This window comes from Brugia malayi, assembly GCF_000002995.4.
Source record: "Brugia malayi strain FR3 genome assembly, contig: Bm_v4_Chr1_scaffold_001, whole genome shotgun sequence".
In the NCBI taxonomy this organism is placed as follows: domain Eukaryota; kingdom Metazoa; phylum Nematoda; class Chromadorea; order Rhabditida; family Onchocercidae; genus Brugia; species Brugia malayi.
In genome coordinates this window covers 6,897,137-6,911,554 of record NW_025062475.1, presented here as the reverse complement: position 1 = coordinate 6,911,554, position 14,418 = coordinate 6,897,137, and the positions used below count along the sequence as shown (strand labels likewise).

Here is a 14,418-nt window from a genome sequence, read left to right as displayed (position 1 = left end):
CAAAATTTCGTAACAAAATCCTAGGTCAACAGCTGAATGATGAAATGTTGAAATATTAATGTCTGGTGGATACGTGGCACTGCGACTCCTTCATGTGTTTAGATTGAGAAAAGATAGTTAACTTGCTTTGCGTTTTCTTTAATAGATGTGGCAGAGTGCGTCAGATTGTGTGTATGTGTGTACGTCAGTTTCATTACTCTTTCTTCGCCATTCTCATACATTCAACTTTAAAGAAAGTGTGCATACTCTCGAGAAGACGTATAAACCAGACAGACACGAACACGCACATACATACAAAAATAAGTAGACTAGATAGATAGATAGATAGATAAATAAATAAATGTGGATATAGATACACGTATAGATGTACCCTTACGCAACACGCAAACATCTTGAGCAGTTGTGGGAACAAAACTAAATTTAAAAACTAATCGATTTAAGAGTCATTCGTTATTTGATTGAAATAGTAAGATATTTTGCAACCCCAGACTTGTTTTATCTTTTAAACTTTGCCCAATTGTTTAGTCAGTTATGTGAGTATGAACAGGTGCATTATAGAAACGCTGCACGATAACGAAATAGAAATTTTTTTTTACTGTACACCGGAAAATAACAATACTGGAAATAGAATAATGTCAGTGCACATTCTTTCGTCGCATCGTTCTCTTTTATATTTTTGTAAGCATTGGGTGAATTGTATGATAATTTCCAGAAAAAGGAAAAAAGAATTATCCGTTTTATAAATCTGTAGGATTCCATTCCATGAGGGACTAAATTATAACAAACAATTTTGGCATGATAAAACAATGTTTTAAAATAGTTTTTAGGACAAAGAATTCAATATGACAGCGTTTCTTAAAAGTTATGAACTGAATTTGGAAAAATGCAATTCATAATTGGCTTTTCCTCATTCTTCCACTTATCTAAAAGAAATCAGGACTGGGCACAGTTTTCAACAGGTCATATGAAGCAAATCAGCTGTTCAGAGATGTTTATTGCAATAAAGAGGTTTGTAAAAATAGTGGTTGGTGACATGATATCGTTAACGTTTACTCGTTTTATCAGAACAAATTTGCTTTCACTTTTTTCCCACCTCCCACCCTCTAATCACATCAGTGATTGTTTTGAGGAGAAATTTGTTGCTTCTTTTCATTTCTAACATTAAAAAGTGGTGTGAATTTATTGAAGTTTAATTATAATGGATTGTTCTCTGAGCACAAATGTAAAGTAATTTGAAACCGGTAGAATTAAACAAAAGTAAATCAGTCGGGAGACAATATGATATGTTAATGAAATGAACTTCTCTTATTGGTATCATTAAAACGAGAAAATAATTTTGGTGAATAAAAATGAGACGAAAGAGTAAATCTGCAACATTTACATTGTCTCCTTTCAACTTAAGTTTTTGATTTGAGCTTTATTTCTAGTATACATTTCTGATGAGGTGATTTGTTCTAAATATGCGGTGATTGAATTTTCTACATTTTAGTTAAAAAGAAAGAAGTGGTCTGAAATTGTGTTGAAATGTAAGAGGATTTGAAGCTAAATGTTCTTTATTTTCTTATATATTTGATCTTAGATGTTTGGCAGTATCGAAAATCAGCTTTGTTTTGCTTTTTCCTAAAATATTAGAAAACACGATGTGTAAAAATAGGCCACTGATAAGCAAATTGCTGGAATACTTCTGTCAGAAGTAAGCTTTTAATAAAAATTTAGCTCGAATAATTTAAAACAGAATACTTCAGTTTCCTTTAATTTGTTATACTCAATCACTTCTGATCTTTATTGGTATTATCCAATTCGCTTCCGATTCTTTCGTTCTTTATTTTTCCTCTTCTTTAAGCATTAATAAAGTAGCAAACAATTCCGATAATTCTATATTCAATTACAATTGATTGATTAATGAATCATATTTAGATCACAAAAACCTATTACTGACAGCACTCGAGTTCCGAGGTAAACTGAAAAAAGAAAATGTTACCGATGGCTATGCACCGAAAGCAAGATCGAGCGAGGCGGAAGCAAAAATGTCCGTTCTGTTTTTCTTTGTTACTATGCAACAGAAACTAATAATTTTACTAATCATCCACCATTATCATTTAAATTACCTCTTTTAGCTTAATCTTTGTGCATTTCTTATCATTCCTTCCTGAAATGCATTCAGTCCTTTTCCATCCTGAATTCATTTTTAAAGTAAGCCATAATTTTATAATGCTTATCTAACCTTAACCAATCAATGCACTACTTTCTAAAGTGTTTTCATGGCTTATTTAAGCTCTTGAGGCATATACAATGCATTCTTTTGAGCGTAAACATTATCATTTCCGCAGAGTAAAAGGCATCCATTTTCAAGTTAAATTTTGAAAGCAAAAAGTATCTGAGTCCTTTAAAGAATTTTACGACTGAATGAGTAGCGAAAGATATCGAGGCACTGATTTTGTCTGAAATGAAAATTGTGAAGTATTTTGTTTCATGAATTATCGTCAAATACTGAATAGATCAAACAGGACAGTAATCTGATTGTGTTTCGTCACAAATCTCGCATTTTTTTGCGACATGAGCATTTAAAAGAAATACAAAATAGTGTTTTTTATAACTGCACTGAAGTTTGTATCCACACGGAAACATTTAAACCGACAAGTAGGACAAAACAATAATTGCACATACATAGAAGAACAGCAAGTTGACAAAGTCTCTTCATAATTAAAACAGTAATTTTTTAATTGATTTGATTTAAATAAGAGCTCAACTTGATTAATGGAAAATACTGGAATTGCTCCAAATTTTCTGACATATTACTCTAAAATTAATCCTATTTATTGATTTTGTTGATGCTTTGTAGAAAGTCTTCCGGATATTCCTATTGCTTAATAATGCAAATTAATTTAAAATGCTATTTAATAATCATCAAATCACATATATCTTTTTCTGCAGTTTCATTGCAAAATTATTTTGAAATAAGTGGGGGTTTGCAATATAGCCAAATAATACCAATGTAGAAAGTTTTATTGTCATTTCTTCAACAACTGAAGTGACATTTTCAATTCAACTTACCTTATTTATCTAGAAGTTAAAAGTGAAATCTTAACGCGATCAGATAAATTAATTTTCTCCAATTACTAGCAAGTTATTTTGTTTATTCGCTATTACTGGCAATAATGAGGTCGAACACTACATCTTAGCAAATGGCTTATTTTACCAGTAAAGTTGTTAAGATTATGAAATCTTAAAATCAGAAAAAACTTTTAATGTTTTTTTTTGTAATATTTTTAGTAAATGAGTTTTTTCAAGATCAATTTAATTCCCTTCTCACATAAGTTATGAAAAGTAAACAAAAATAGCCGTTTATGTCAAGAACATCTTAGAAAGATAATTTATTTTAAGTAATTTGTTGAAATAATCGTCCAGTACTGATATTAACTTTTGCCTTTACGTCTTTTTCCGACTTTTATTTTCCAAGTTACAAAAACATACTCAGTAAAAACAAAACAAAATTCTTAGTATTTCATTCAGCTATTTTTTTTTTTATCCTACACCTATTTCCTGAGCGTAGCAAAAGTTCATCTGAACATTCGGGTTTTTGATGTTTGCAATTTTTGAGTGTATGATAACAAACATAGTAATGTAAGATTGGTTTAATAAAAGTTTTTTTCTCTTCTTTTAGAAAGATATTTTAAATTAAAAAATAAGCAAAAATTAAATTTGAACTATTGTTTGGTACATCAGGAATGTTCGTGCCCACACACTTTTTCAATTGCACTAGTGGATGATACGATATTAGTGATCTTCTTCAGGAAATAAATTCTGAATTTCAGTAATTACTGTATTGGCTTCATTCCTGACAGGAGAATTCAAAACCAATGGAAACAGCATTCTATCGCTAACTAATACACAAATGAATTCATCGTTTCCATGAAAAACTGTGGAAGCGAGGGTAAACGGCGGGAGTAACTATAACTCTCTTAAGTAGCCTTGACAAACAGAAAACCCTGTTGAGGATCGGTTAGATGAGAAATGAGAGATGGAAATGGAAGCTTACATGCACAAATTAATGAAGATGATACGGGTAATCAGTTGACTGTTAGCTGATGAATCATTTTCATTTTATAAACTACTATTTTTTATTTTCCATTTTTTTTTTTTATTGAACTTAAATGAAATATAAATCTATCGAAGGAAACAATGTGTTTTTCTATAAATTTAAGCTTTTTTAAAAATTTCTTCCAGAGTAGCAGTTTTTATAAAAAAATATCATTAATTCAATCATTCTTATAGCAATCTTATCGCCTTCCGTTTCCTCATTCCAAAATTTATTTTTATTTGGTATGTCACCGATGCTTTCTTTAAAAAAGGAATGAGAGAATAATTGTCGAAGAATGAGTGCATCGTTCCCATCTATCTATCTATCTACCTTCAATAATTTCAACGTTTTTATAATTTCCTACAAAAGTTCTCAACTATGGCATATTCTATTTCAAGTAATATTAATTTTCTACTACAACATAATAATCTATTTGTATTCAAAGCATTTTAAAGTGATTCCAAACTAAGCAGTATTGCTGGATTGAAGCCTTCAATAATATCACCCACTCACTATCCAACCGACTGTTACCATTTCCTCTTTTCATTGTCATAATTATGATGATCAATGATAATGATTGATGATTGGTGATAATGATGATGATAATAATTGATGATAATGATTGATGATTGGTGATAATGATGATGATAATGATTGACGATAATGATAATGTTGATAATATTGATCGATGATCGATGATAATGATGATGATAATGACGGTGATAATGATGTTGATAATGATTGATAATCGATGATAATGATAATGATTGATGATGACCATGATGATTGATGATGATGACGATGATGATTGATGGTAATGATGGTTGATGGTGACAATTAATGATGATGATTATGAATGGTGATGATTGATGATGATTAATGGTAAAGATGATGATAATGATGATTGAGTTTTAATGATAGCAAAATATAGTGCAAAGTTTTGTTCCATTTTTTTGAAATCTAATATTTTGTACAATCACGCTTACATGCACAAGGAAATTGCATCTCAAATTCGTTAGCATCTAATTTGCTGGCATTTACATCTAATAATTACAATGCTTGTCTTGATAAAAATTAGATTAATTTTTTTAAGACTAAAGGATTTATCTTCAAAATTTTAAGTCTCAAAATGAATGAATCTACTAATAAATTACATCTGCAGTTAATAGAATCTTATTCGAGTCATTTTTATTTTTTAAATATTCTTTTTTAAAAAATTACATTGAAGATTATCATTTTTTCTGTAGGATACACTTTTTATTGCCAATGATACCGTGCTATAAATTGTTAATTCATCACTTGATTAATGAAAAAAAAAAAAGTGATGTCACAATCAGTCGTTAATTGCCTTATAAATAAAGAACCTTGCATTTGTCATTTGAGCCAATGATTTTCGTAAGTTTTCGTCATCAATTTTCGGCTTTTTTATTCTGAAACTTTAAAGGTCTTCTGACACAAAAGAATTGCTAGAAATCTTGGAGACATGTTAGTATTTCGCTTTTCTAAGCATTGAGTTACAAATGGTTTAATGTCCCAACAAAATTCTTTGCCCAGTGTCTCTTTTCATAAAACATTATAAGTTTTCTGAATATGAAAAAACATACACAGCATAAGTTAGTCAAAAATTTCCATTTCTTAAAATTTGCAAAAAATTTCCTAAACTTTTAAAGTAAACTTTTATGTGATAAAAGCGTTGCAGAAAATCAACAGATTTCGAAGTATTATTTGTTTTTGTTATCTGATTTTAGTGTAGATTATACAAAATCTTCGAAAACAAATTTACGAATTTTATTAGCTTATATTTTCAAATTTGTCAGTCAGTTAAAATGGAAGAGTGAATGCAAAAGCCTTCAAAAATAAAATTACTTAATTTAAGCTACGTCACACTGTTCAGACAAAAATAATTTGCAAAGAAATTATATCTAAATGACTTTTGAATATTTTCAGCATCAACAGCGTTAAGATCAAGCCGTCTATCCTTGGAGCACATGTTTCCAGAGGAAGGCCTAAAGACAGGACCTCATTCGTTCGGTTCATCTACACTGTACGAGAATGTCTCCGACATGGAGAGTGCTGCGGAACTAAAGAAGATGTCTTGTTCAGCTATAATGGTTTCAAATCCGAAAACATCTCGAGTCAGTAGTCCGACCCGAAACTTGAGTGTTACCGTCGATCATCCTTCTACCAAGTCCATTTTTCATTTATCGCATTTAACTTTCGCTTTGAATACAAGGATTTCCATCCTTTTTAAATTTTTCATGTAATAATGGTGATATTGCTTGAATCCCCTCACAAATCTTTCCGATTTGTAAAAAGTTACTTCTTGATTCAGTCAATATCCTATCTCATGTTCAAAAGCAGCTCTTCTAGCTTATTTCAGTTTTTGCATGGAAATACAATTAAAAGGTCGATGACCATATTTAAAGAGTTCATTCATCGAGCAGAAATTTCACGGTCAATTGTGGATGAAATTTGAGGAAAGGAATTAAATTTGAAACTTGACAATATATGGAGAAAAGGGAAGACAGAAAAAACTGAGGATAAAAGAAGGAAAACAAAGACAATAGAAATAACAGTGATTGCAAAGAAGATTATATTGAAAGGGTTACAATAATACAACAATTGATAATAATGCAATAATTATACAATAATTAATAATAATAATAATAAATAGTGGTAATAATGAACGTTAATGGTGAGAATGATAAAGGAATGTGAGGAAGAAGCATCTGCGATGTCAATTATAAAATCTGACGGAAAATAAAATAGTGAGAAAACTGAAGAAAACTCTTCAATTAAATATTCAGTGAATAACAAGAACATATTTTCACGGCCTTAACTGATATCATCCCATATTTCTTCATTTTAATTTTTCCATTACTCAGTGCTTATGTCACATTATTCATTTGTTTTCATTGAAGTTATCAGAAGTCTTACTCTTCTCAGGTGGGATGATTCAGGAAATATTTCATGGCAAATGTACGCTTTTAAATAATACTATCAATTACTTTTTTTTTTTTAATTTCAGTGTTATTCATACAAAAAAATCGATCGACATGAGGCCTTTGTCCGTTCCACCAAAAGTGAAAAGAAGTAGTGGAGCTATGTCACGCTGTTATTTGGCGCTCGGAATTGCGACATTAGTTGTATGTGGCATAGCATTTACAATATGGCTTACGTACGAATCGCTCGAGAAATTTGTTTCTTCCCTACTGAATTAAATTTAATGGAATTTTGAAGTTGATTTTCGAATTGTTTAATTTTTTTTTAATATGTAAAATCATAACTGAAAACATTACGAAAGGAAAATATGTTATCAAGCAAACTTAGTTGATATTTGGGAAAAAAATTGTCTGCTCACTTTCAATTTTAGATTTTTAAATATTCGATGTATAGAAACATGTAAATTCAGTTCAATGTTATGTTTTGTTAATACCGGTAGAACAAAATTTAATTATTAATGGGATTTTGTGACTTTTAAATTCGAAATGAAGCTCCCGCCACATTATTTTCCGATCAGAAATTTCGACATGTGGTTCTGATTCACGAATTTTAAGCGTTAGCTCTAAACATAAATATTTTATATTTCAGTTTAATTTCACATAGATTTGGAGAAATTGTTCATTTGCGTATTTTTTGACCTAATTTTTGTAGATGAAACATTTTAGTAGATGAAAAACGAACAAATTAAAATGCTTGGTAAATCTTGAACGTCAAAAGTTACTTCATGAAGTTCCTGCATGATTTCAATTATTGAGTCCAAAGTATTTAAAAAAGCAGTGGTGGCCTATATAGAAAATAGCCACGCAGCAGAAGCTATAATGGCCTTAAGGAAATGCAGTTATTAATAAGTTCGAATCTTAGTTTTTTAACCGAAAATTAGTTTTATTAAGTTTGCATATTTTGTAAAGTTCAGTGTTTTTAATCCAGTTTGTAATCAAAGTACATACATCTACCTACGCCTTTGCTCATCTTAATCTATTTTTGGATGTGCATTTTATTAATGATTAAGAGTTCCTGGTTGCACAAAATTTGATAAATCTCATTCAAGAATTTTCCATCTGCACAATTACAGAAAGTTTTAAACTATGGCACAGCTGCGCTGTAATACAAGCAACGCAAATATGAGGAAAAGCAATGCGCGATAAAGTTTTCTGACTAAAATTCAAAATCGTCTTTAAATCTCGGATTTTTTATAGTTCATTAGTTTTATAGCTTCTAAATAGACCTTAGATTAGTCAGATATTCACGATAAGACGGGAGCAAACGAGTACCTAACCAGCAGGTATTGAATATACATTTCCTACATTGATAAACATCAAATTTTTCAGTAGTTGTTTTGCGTTCAATCTGTCGAATCAGTCGATCAAAACAGCGTTTGTCTTTTAGTGTCACCGAACCAGGCAAATTCTCACCTGCATGAAGGCCAAAATTTCTGAAAATTCACTGAGGATCACTTAACAATCATTGTAACGTGCATTAAAATTTCTTTAAAATTTAACTCCTCTTACGATCATAATAGCAGGCTGATAGCATGAAAATTATAAGAAAATGTACGTTAAAATTAACTCAAAGATATATATTTGAAAGCCATCCAAGTTTCTATTTTCGAGGACTTTCCCAAATGGAAGACGATTTTTTAAATGAAACCAACTACTGAGAATTTTTTCACAATTTTTAAAGCCGACTTAACCCAATACAGTTTCGCTCCGGAATCATTGTATAAAAATCCCAATATCCTGAACCAGAAGCACGTCTCCGATACAAGTTAAACCACGATGAGTCATGTCGAATTTGCAGCGTACCAATACGATACCAACCAAGTGGCAATTTTGTTTCCAAGCCTTCTTCCTCTTCCAAGTCGTTCCCAAATGGAACATGCGTTTGACAAGTGACAGTACTATAAAACTTCGGATTACATTTGTGAATGGTATTAATTAAATACGGTTTTAAAACATTTAAAATTTACGAATTATTGTAGGAATAAATTCCGATGGAATTTGAATTTAGGCTTATTCATCGCTTACTCTGAATTTAACAATTACCGTTTCCCTCTTTCTTAATTTTCAATTTATATTTAGTATTGTATTCTTTCCCATTATTTTGAATCGAACCGAAAAAAGGACATACCCGCATGTAATTTCGTCTGTATTCCGGTAATATGTGCAATAAACATTCCTGAAACTTTTCATGCCGAAAATTTTTAAATTTGAAAAAATTGTTGAAAGTTTTACTACTCTACACAAGCTTCATATTTCAACATTTATTTCTAGTATATTTTTTCACTTAATTTCTTTATATTCTCTCTAAAATTTGTTATTCTTTTTCCAATCTTAAAGATTAAACATTAATCAATTTAATACTGTCTAATCATTCCACTTTGTTATGCATATAAAGAAATACTGAAATTACTTAACATAACATTGAAGTGAATAAATTAAAAAGAGACATTACTGGGTGACATTATCTTGAATGAGTATAAGGAAGTCACATAGGAAATGTAGTACAACTAATGTAATGCAACTGAAAAAGAAGAAAGATAATGTTATACGTCATATATACCTTCAAAAAATAAACTTACTCAGCCCAAGTTTTGAAGTTGATAAGCAAAGCTATTGAGGCTTTTAACCAAAATTTTTTGACCATTGTTACGTTTGGTCAAGTTTGCTGGCAAAACAGAATGATTAAGATTTTTATACATTATCAAAAATTATTTACTAGAAATTTAGCTAAGTTCGCAAATAAATACATTTTTATTTTTCAACTTTCAAAATTATTTTTAAAAAAAAAAAAAAAAAAACTTCTGGGTCTATGCCAAAAACAATGCGGGCGATAATAACACAATTCATTATAAAATAATGCAGAAATAGAGATGCGATAATACTTTAATGAAATTTAATTAATGAAAAATATTCATAAAATGATAGGAAAAAAGTGTTATTGCAAAATGGTAGTATTTCCACGACAGTGAATCATCAAATTAAAATATCTTACCAATTTACACACGACTTGATAAACAATACGATGAGCTAAATAGATCAAAATTAATGAGTTTGATGTTTTTGCTAATATTTTTTATTAAAGAACCAAAGTAGTTCTACACGCCATAACGCTTACAAATACACCTACCTCATCTACTATCATCGTTTCATCAGTATAGGTTGGTCCATTTGAAATTAAAAACCGGTTCAAGGCCGCTATCGGTGACTATTATTCACCAGCATCTGTTTGCTGTTTTCACTCAATTTTGGAATGCATACCATGATCTTCCTTGCCTGTTTTCATACCTAACGAATTGCTGCCATCTGCGCACTAAGAAACTGCTGCCCAGATGAAACTTTTGGCATAAACGGATATGTCGGATCCTGATCTCATACTTTTACATCATTTGCACCAATTATGTTTATATCATACTTCAATTTATTTTTTGAGAATCAATCGCAATATGATACATTCCCCTCTGAACTTATGTTATAGGTTTTAACATTCGTCGTGTGAAATCGAGTGCAGTAACACAGTACTGAAAACAGATATAATAAAAAAAAAAAAAATCTGTTCTAATCTATTTTCGCCACGCTAGGACAGTCAGTCATATTAACATTTCTGGACATTTGCTTCCATGTGCTATTTGCACTTTGACAGTCAAACAAATACATCTTTGAAATCTATACTGGAAAGACAAAGCAACACTTGATGCCAAATCTGACTATAATTGCATATTATGTTATTTCCATTAAGAAACAGTATCCACGAAACAAACAATTTATATCGGAAATGAATATGATAATAAACACTCAAAACTTTTTTGAACATAAAGACGTAGCACCAAAAATCATAGACTCGAAAATCTCAATTCAAAAGTTGCGGCTATTGTGCCAAAATACTTCATATCTAAATAATATTAGTCTCCAGAGCTTATATATTTCAGTAGCTCATATAAATCGCACTATTTCATGGAAAAGGAAAATCTGATGGAAAAAGGAAAATTTTCATGGAAAAGGAAAATTTAACTCAGTTTAAATGATTATAATCTAAAAATGAAATGAAAAAAGGAATAACTTGGAAAGAAAGATTTGCACAAATCATGGGATAGATTAAGTGGAAGCGTGAATATTTAAAGCCATCAAAATCAAAATGCATCTAATACTCACCTAAAACGGCAAATTTTCAAAATGTAAGCACAACAAGGCTACACAACTAAATATAAAAACAAGTAAGGTAATAAAAAACTTGCTTATATCTGCGAGATCTGAGAAAACAACTAAAAATGCCAAAGATATTCATCGACAGTGTTAGTATGCAAAAGGAGTGAACAAGAATTAAAAAGCAACTAAGTTAAAAACCATCAAATTTTTTCCAGTGCTGGCGCAGAAAAGACACTATTCACAACTAAGAGCGAACATTAGTCGATAAGAAAATTGGCTGACTTTCATAAGAAGGAGTAGGAAAAAGTTATTAATTGATATATTTTACATAAAAAGAATTAAAAAATTAAATTTATAAAAAGTTTCTAGAAATTTCGAAGTCCCTGAAATTTATAAAAAGCAGAATGGATGATGTGTTTACAAAATAATTCGGTTTGTATCATAATAATCGAAAATAAAACCAAGTTTGGAAAATAAAGAATAAGTCGTAGCAATCGTAAGATGAACAAATGGAAGAATTAGGGTTTTTTAAGAGTTTTCTTAATTAATGCCATTCGTTGATTATGTGCCATCATTTCGGCACTTTTTTCAATATTCTCCACACTGTCGGACTTTGCCTGAGGTTCACTTTTTAGAAGGGTAGGATAGTTATAATATCGTCGCAGAATGAAATCAACATCTGTAGCTTCTAGCGCATCCGAACCACGATGACGAGCAAGCTTACAAGACCGTTCAATGACCTAGAAGAAAAATTTAAGACTGTGAAAAGTTCAAGATCCATAGTGAAACCTTTTAAATCCATAATCAAAAAAGATTGCCTCGCTTTTAAAATTTAATCGTCAGAAATATCCTCGATCGTCGAAAATCGAAGAAATTACAAAACTTAGTACTTCCAAGATACCTGATTAACGAAATCGTCGACAAATTCAATGAGCATAGTTTTTACAGGGTCATCAAGAATTGAGGTAGGATCAATTTGCCGTATGAGATCATCCAACTGCAAGGATCCAAGAATCGATGTCGATCCTGATGCTGCTACCAAATGAGGCTAAAATTTTACCATTTTCACCGTTAAAAAACCGGAACTGAATTCCCGAAAAAATAAGTCTCCCCTAAAAATTAAATTTGAATTCAGAGAATAATTAATTTAGAGAATCAATATAAAATAAAATAATCAATACCTGCTCAGAAGCGCCTACCGATTTGATTATATCAATGACATTTAGTTTCCGTGCAACATTAAGCTGCGAAGGTTCCGCTATAGCTTCTTTTAATTTATTGGGATCTAAATAAAAAAGAAGCTAAACATTCTAAAGCATCTCATTTTAACTTTCGCGAATAGTCATGACATTACTTTGTATATTCTTAAAGAACTAAAAGAATGTATAAAAAGTTAAGCAGATAAGTTTATTTTTTACTTCAAAATTCAAAAAATGCATCAAATGCACCTTCGACAGCATTTTAATTGTTCTCTTCATTCAGATCAAAGATACATTTATTCCTGTAGAAGAATGATAATTTTAAGTACCCATTTGAAAAACAATTTCAGATAACTATATTATCAATATTTCAATGACTAGTCATAAACACAACCACAACTCTCTTCAGTATATTCAAACGTTTTAGACTGCTCTGTAATTTTTGAACTGAATTTTGTAATCTAAATAATTCACTTTTAAAATACAAAACATCAATTATAACTGAAGTAGTCGTTGCATACAGCAATCAAGGCATATCTTATTTTCATAGCAGTCAAGAAATAAACGGATACACGAAAACAAGAGCTTAATTGCAGGACATTTGATTTACGTTTAAGTGTCATAGGGACAAATGGCGAAAAGATGTTCATTTGAAAGGACAAATTTTGGCGCATCACCTCATTATCAAAAAACATTGGTTTATTTTTGAAGGGAGAAATACATGAAATTGAATTAGAACTTAAATCAACATAATTTATCCAATTAAAATATATGCTTGCAACTGTTGCATCCTCCCAATACTAGTCTTCCCAATACCGGTATATGATGCAAAAAGAAATGAAAACAAACCTAACGGACAACTCGATGAACGTGAGATAACACTGTCTGTAAGCGATTGGTGTGGCATTGGCTTTATTGGGAATCGGTTTCCCAGTCCCACTGGTGATGATGTAACACCTCTTGACGCCGGCTAAATTTTTGTGGATTTTTCAAAAGGGATTGAATCAAATGTCAAAACTCCGAGCATTGCAAACCGAAACTTCTGAATCGGTAACTTCCTTACCACTGTTACGACTGTTATGCGATGCTGCTTTTGAAGTAGTTCGCCAACGGACAAATTAACAAAAGCAGGCGAATTATGAGATGCAGCTTGAACGGTTATAGGTAAAGCCGACACCACTGCAGCTGTTGGAGTTATTGAAGTTATTGCAGATGTCGTTGGCGTTTCTTCATTTGATGACATTGTCCAGTAGATGAAATGACTTCTTCTCTGAAAAAATTTTAATCACTGCTGCTTGACAAGCTTCTCGCTTCATTATTTAATTTTCTGTATATACAAGCATTTCAACACATGAGATATCGAAAAAAAAAATGAAAAGCAAACACTAAAAAATACAATACTCCGATAAAAGAAAGCAGGGAACAAATTATCAAGTACGAATGAAGTTAGCAATTGAAAAATGCAGCAATGACTTCAATTTGTATCGTTTTAAGTAGTAAACTTATGATTATTGCAGATGTCGTTGCAAACTTATGATAATAACGTATTCCAAATATAAAGATATGCTTAGAAAATCCATCTTGAAGACAATTCTTCAAAAAAAAAATTGCAATGTGCCTCTTTCTGGGATTTGTTTGCAATTAATTTAAATTCGTATAAAAGTTTAGAGACCCAGTAAATTTTTCAGCCCTGGTAAATGAACGTAGAAACTGTAAGCAGACCTTCTGCATGTGGCCAAAAAAATCAGTAATAGGAAAGCAGAGCAAAACCATACAAATATCATAAGCACTGTTCGAATTAAAAATTTTATCCAGCGGGCGGAAAAATACAACAGCAACAAAAAAATACAGTTCTTTCACCGTAAGAGAAAGGAGAAAGCAAATATTAAGTGTGAATAGCAATAACAACTGGAAAATGTGTTATCAAATTTCAATTTATACCTTTCCTTATTTGAATAAGTTATATCTCAATTTGTATCAAGAATAACTTAAA

The 14,418-nt window shown here is 30.7% G+C and overlaps 3 protein-coding genes across 4 annotated transcripts; 1 reads left to right on the top strand and 2 right to left on the bottom strand.

Annotated features, from left to right (window-relative positions):
• Positions 1 to 1,983: 1,983 nt before the first annotated feature.
• Bm10697 (Uncharacterized protein) lies at positions 1,984 to 7,302 on the top strand (the record flags this gene model as incomplete). The annotated part of the gene is made up of 3 exons (XM_043076840.1): positions 1,984 to 2,029; positions 6,029 to 6,269; positions 7,110 to 7,302. 3 exons carry the CDS (start codon positions 1,984 to 1,986, stop codon positions 7,300 to 7,302), a joined length of 480 nt encoding a protein of 159 aa, XP_042932774.1.
• On the bottom strand, positions 7,256 to 9,727 carry Bm6328 (Uncharacterized protein; the record flags this gene model as incomplete). Of its 2 annotated transcripts, XM_043076839.1 has the most annotated exons (5): positions 7,256 to 7,293; positions 8,356 to 8,516; positions 8,775 to 8,981; positions 9,212 to 9,259; positions 9,663 to 9,727. In XM_043076839.1, the coding sequence occupies 5 exons, from the start codon at positions 9,725 to 9,727 to the stop codon at positions 7,256 to 7,258; spliced, it is 519 nt and encodes a 172-aa protein (XP_042932773.1). The 2 variants fall into 2 exon arrangements, with proteins under 2 accessions (XP_042932773.1, XP_001900750.2); XM_001900715.2 differs by lacking the exon at positions 7,256 to 7,293 and having other exon boundaries at positions 8,300 to 8,516.
• Positions 9,728 to 11,744: 2,017 nt separating this feature from the next.
• Positions 11,745 to 13,668, bottom strand: Bm14701 (Uncharacterized protein; the record flags this gene model as incomplete). Its single annotated transcript, XM_043076838.1, has 5 exons — positions 11,745 to 11,966; positions 12,128 to 12,274; positions 12,408 to 12,511; positions 13,275 to 13,395; positions 13,489 to 13,668. The coding sequence occupies 5 exons, from the start codon at positions 13,666 to 13,668 to the stop codon at positions 11,745 to 11,747; spliced, it is 774 nt and encodes a 257-aa protein (XP_042932772.1).
• Between the last annotated feature and the right edge of the window lie 750 nt (positions 13,669 to 14,418).